This window comes from Lolium perenne, chromosome 4, assembly GCF_019359855.2.
Source record: "Lolium perenne isolate Kyuss_39 chromosome 4, Kyuss_2.0, whole genome shotgun sequence".
In the NCBI taxonomy this organism is placed as follows: Eukaryota; Viridiplantae; Streptophyta; class Magnoliopsida; order Poales; family Poaceae; genus Lolium; species Lolium perenne.
Window position 1 is genome coordinate 76,781,278 of NC_067247.2, and position 5,225 is coordinate 76,786,502.

General features: G+C 47.8%; 1 protein-coding gene across 1 annotated transcript; it reads right to left on the minus strand.

Annotated features, from left to right (window-relative positions):
* Positions 1-3,481: 3,481 nt before the first annotated feature.
* LOC139830862 (uncharacterized) lies at positions 3,482-4,815 on the minus strand. Its single transcript, XM_071819652.1, has one exon. The coding sequence runs from the start codon at positions 4,812-4,814 to the stop codon at positions 3,693-3,695; it is 1,122 nt and encodes a 373-aa protein (XP_071675753.1). The 5' UTR covers position 4,815; the 3' UTR covers positions 3,482-3,692.
* Positions 4,816-5,225: the final 410 nt, after the last annotated feature.

Here is a 5,225-nt window from a genome sequence, read left to right on the forward strand (position 1 = left end):
AAAGAAATATACTGCATACCATATATATGCTTATATTTTATGCTTTAGAGTTCTTCTCTTCCTCACTCAAGGAGCAATCATACCCAATATACGCCGCAGCCTATTTAGAAGGAATAACAAGATGCAGATCTATGTTACAAATATTTTTTTCCAAGATGTCAGACTAAGTGTACTTATTTTCACTTAAAAACTCAATGACGTACCTTTTCATATCTCTTGCAAACCTTGGCATAGTTCCCCAATCTTAATGACTTAACCCACACATTCGTTTTTTTTTCTAGCAGCTGATTCAATCTTCTCAGTAGTGCGACATGTGCCTATCGATTATTTCCCCTTAGAAAGATAAATACACACTGTAATATCTGATCAATAGCAGCAGCAGAGATGGACATGTGCCCATCGATTACTGCATCAGGGATGGAGGTTTTGCTTGCTTGTAATTGTAGATAACAGTTCAGGTTTGTCCTCCGTACTGGAGTACGTCGAGTAGTGCGACTGAACACAATAACAACATAAAAACGAATCAATGGCATACAGCAGCTTTGCAGATGTATGATTAAACACACATACTCACATAGTGTTCAGTTGTAAAGAATTCAATGACAATAGTCCTAATGCATGCCACTATGATGGTGCCAAAAGCATCTGGGGGCATTCGGCATTCCGACAGATCCTTTGAGGTATCTTTGCGCAAAGAAATAGGATCCTCGAAGGAACCATGTAGAACACTTTTCCACAACCGAAATCCAGATTGAAAATACATAACAAGTGCTTCAAGATGCACATTTTCCTCCACCAAAAAACACACTATTTTCAGAACGTCATTAAAAATGTTTCCCCTTTCTCATTGTATACGCAGCCAGTCTAGAGAGAAATGGATCCCTAATTAATTGGTCTTATTTAAATTTGCATGAGGTGGGAATTACCACGGATATTTCTTTCCTTTTGGGCGAGAGGAAAAAAAAGGAAATTATCCCTCGGAAGGTTGGTTGCATTGTCTTTGACGGCATTGTTTAGATAAGATACATCAAGAAGGTCAGCCATCAGCTACGGCTACAGGATGAAAGATGGAATCTGTTTTAACCTGCTTTTAGAGTTGGTTTTGCGTACCGGATGTTTTTATCTTTGTACCTTTCTGTATCATTGTAATGGCATATCGTGCCGAAAACACGGTGGTGAACCTGCGGATGCACCCACCCTAAATCCCACCCTCCATTGAGCATCGGCGTCAGTTCGCATTAAATGTATTCTTATTCATTTTGATGTCGTATTCTGGCTGTATCCTCATTAAATCCATAAAATATACTGGGCCCACAATCTGATGTCGGCAGGAGACCTTGACCCGCGCATTTATAGCAGCAACGGCCGCATGTGCAAGGGCCACCATAATGCAATCTGTCCATGCACTGGTCAGCTTCTCCATCCCCAAAACCCATCGTCCTTCCCAAATTATCATCGTTCATCTCCTTTAGTTTTGTGCCAACAGATGGAGCACTCACCTTATCCCCTTTCAAGCCTCTCCAGTTCTTGGAACCAACTATTCTGCTTTGTCGTCCTCTCAATTTCAGATCCTAATAAGCACATCTACGGATTTGCTTGTCCATGTAAAATACTCCATAGATTTTGAGAAGTGCATATAATAATCTAAGAAGGCAAAGTTTATGTGATCTTTATTTCCTCTAAGGATTTTCCTTTCACCATGTCTCCACTGATCTCTCGCTCCTCTTCTTTTTCACAACTCGTGATGAATAAAAATCGGGAGGAGGACGATGGTGCTGTTCCAGCCCCGCATTAAACATAAATCCATTAATGCCCTAGGCCCAATTAAAAAGAGGAGGCTCATTAAATGCTTAGCAGATGTGTAGTACTAGTAGTATCCAGGACGTATTCTCAATTACTTCTGCTTTTACGATATAGTAATGTTACCTTATGCACAGATCACAAAGCAACTAATAAACGTGCAGATATAGGGTGGGAGAGTATATGAGAGCCAAAAGTCCGGGTCACACATCGTGCTCTTATGTCTTAATTGAATGGTTGGCAGTTCTAGTTAAGTTAAAAAAAAGCATGCAGATTTGTTATGTCCATACAGAAAGTAGAAGCCATGGCATACCAAAGGTAAGGGAAGCTCCAAATATTCTAACTTCAGGTTAAAGACATTTTTTTGGCTTCAAGTGCTTGATTTTGTTGACAAGTTCAAAATTCTGTTGCAACCCGCAAACCTTAAACCCTTAGAGCATCCCCACTCGTTTGGGCTCCCCACGCCCAAATCCGGGTGAATTTAGCGCCGGATGGATGTAGTTTTTGGCCTGGGGAGGCCCATTTTTCCAGCCGCGAGCCCATGGACGCGCACCCACCGCGTGCAAAGCGACGGCGCAGTCACCGGGAAGGGCAATCGTCGGAGTTCCCTCGACGCATTGAACCGTCGCGAAGTGGACTGGAGAGCCGGAACGACTCGTCGGGAAAGGTCGAAGTGGCCTCGATGCGAGAACCGCCGTAATGGAGCACGAACTCCGCGGAAGAGCAACCGGCGCTCTCTGTCGTCGAGAGACCTACATATACGGTTTTCGACGGGCGGCGCCATTCATCTGTTCTCTCGTCACCATCCTCCGTCAACCATGAGCGATATCTCTTGGCCATCGGACACCGACAGCGAGGGGAAGCCGCCTGGATGGCGCCATTGGTGGGAACCAGCTGCATCGTCCAGCAGCGACGATTCCCCCCCGCCGGCCAGCGAGGACGAGTGGGACGACGAGGAGGAGGACGAAGAGGCCGTGGAGCAGGCCGAGGAGCAGGCCGAGGAAGAGGCCGAGGAAGAGGAGGAGGAGCAGGAGCAGGAGGAGGAGCAGGAGGAGGAGGACGAAGAAGCTGATGAGGACGACGACGAGGACTCAACTTCCTCCGACGAGGAGGTGGCGAGCCGGAAGCGTCGCCGCGACGACGATGAGGCGGGGCCTTCTAAGAAGAAGAAGAAGTAGTTTAGTTTTAAAGTTTTTATATGTAATTTTTATGTTTATTCGAATTATATTCGAAATATATATATAATCTATCTATGTTGCACCACTTGAGAGTTCAAAGCTTTCGTTCGACGAGGGTATTGCCGTAGATCGGGAAGACGAGGGTTTTGCCGTAGATCGGGAAGACGAGGGTTTTGCCGTAGATCGGAGGCCATTGTCGCCGACAAGTTGGGGCCACGCGCGCTTTCGTTTCGTCCGGAGTCCCCGAGCGCTCCCCGGGGGGCCGGGGATGTCGTGGGATCGCCGGATGGATTTAGGCCCAAATCCGGACGAAAACGAGGAACCGGGGGCGCGACTGGACCGAATTACGCCGTCCGGATGGAAAAAACGCTCGCCGGGGGCCTGTTCGGGGGGACGAGTGGAGATGCTCTTAAGGTACCTAGTTTTCGTAGCAAGTACTAGTACTAATGAACATGGTCTGAATAAAAACAATGCAGTCTTAACGGTCAAGACAAACAAAATCCTAAAACCAATCAACCATGATTATTGAACATAATACAATGTTCTTTTTAGAAAGAGTAAAGATGCTAGTATCAGAATGAGTGCCCATACACAGACCCAACACACAAACCCTGAATTATGAAAATAAACCTACCAAGGAGGGAAATAGATAACAGCATAGCGAATGCGACAGGCACTCACGCAACATTAGGGATTCCCAACATTATTATCCATTCAGAGCACCCACTCGATGCTTTCATTCCCGAAGCCATAATGTGCGCACTTGTGCTTGACCATCTTAAGGCTCTGGTCACCAGCAATCATCTCTATGCCGGTGAGCACAGCAAATTGCTCACAAGTCTCTCCTAATTCAAATATCTTTGCGGTGAGAAACTTGCCATCGCCCAGGTGGACAAGCTTGAGATACGTTGGAAGCCACTCCTGTCCCTCAGGTGGGTTCAGATCTTGCCAATTTTGCAGCACTGTGGGTGGTCGTTCACTGTCTATGGCAGAGAGGTCGACAGCACAAAGGTGGTTGGGGCCGAACTCTAAGAAGCCAAACCATAGGTTGAACTCAGAGACGTACTGAGCTCTACCAACAAAGGGAAGCTTCCATGCCCCAACGTAACTCCATTCCTCTGAGGGACTCCATCCTTGACGGCAACTAGGGTCATGGCGTGCCGTCTCAAATCTGTAGGTGCCAATTCCGCCACCACATGACACGTAGATGGTGGAACAGCCCTTGCCGTCATCTACTGCGGTGTAGGCGGTGATAGAGGAGGGTTGGTACCCAGGTTTGCTGACGAAGGGAGGCGGTGGAAGAAGTCGCCAACGCCAGGTAGACTTGAAGTTGGATAAGTCACGGCGACCGCTGGACACGGACTCAAGGACCTCGAAGCATCTACTATCTGCCTTCCCCGGGAACATGTCCAGGACATACATGCTGTCTTGGTTGGCGCCAGGATGCGGCGCCGTGGACAGGCACATTGGTCTTGTTCCCTTAGGAACGTTAAAGACGCCCAGGGTGCTGTGTACATGTTTGTCGGCGTCGTACAGCCCAGCCTCGCCCATCGCATTGGCATAGACAATTCTGCCTTCACTGGTGGCGCGGGGACTGAAGAGCGAGAACATATCCAGGGTGCCTCCAGAGTCTGTTGCAGTGAAGTTCATGGCTGGGTTCGGCAGCTGCAGGGTCTGCAACGCTGGAAAAGGTTCCTTGATGTTTGCTTCATCTGCTGCTTCAATTGCAGCTTTTGCTGATTCGTAGAAGAGCTCCTTGTAAGGATTCATGCGTCGCACTGAATAAACGCGTTCGGCCCAGTTCAGCGTCACCAGATTCACAAACCGCCTCATCATCTTCGTCACCGGTGGCGCAGTGCGGCAGCTGGGCGGCGATTGGGGCGGCGGCGGAGAATGGAATTGGGGCGTGTCAGGGTGAGGGCATGAGCGCGTGCGGCCTTTTTTTGTTGGTGGGCCGTCCAACGCAGCAGTGGCGCGCGCGCGAGGGTTACTCGGGTAGTTGGGTCACGGGGCGGGCAATTCCTATACACCGACCAGGTCGGTGTATACCCAGCGCCGCACACCCTGTATGGGCCGGGCCCAATTCGCATTTTCGGGAATTTTCCCCCTTTCGTTTCCTGTTTTCTTTTTTTCTTTTTTTCTCTGTTGGTTTTTCTGTTTTCTTTCTGTTTCAGATTCAAAAAATGTTATGATTCAAAAATTATTAAAATTCGAAAATATTCAAACTTAAAACCGGTCAGATTCAAA

What these genes read in the sequence shown, in the direction of transcription:
- LOC139830862 (XM_071819652.1), bottom strand. Translation starts at nt 4,814, where the DNA reads ATGATGAGGCGGTTTGTGAATCTGGTGACGCTGAACTGGGCCGAACGC.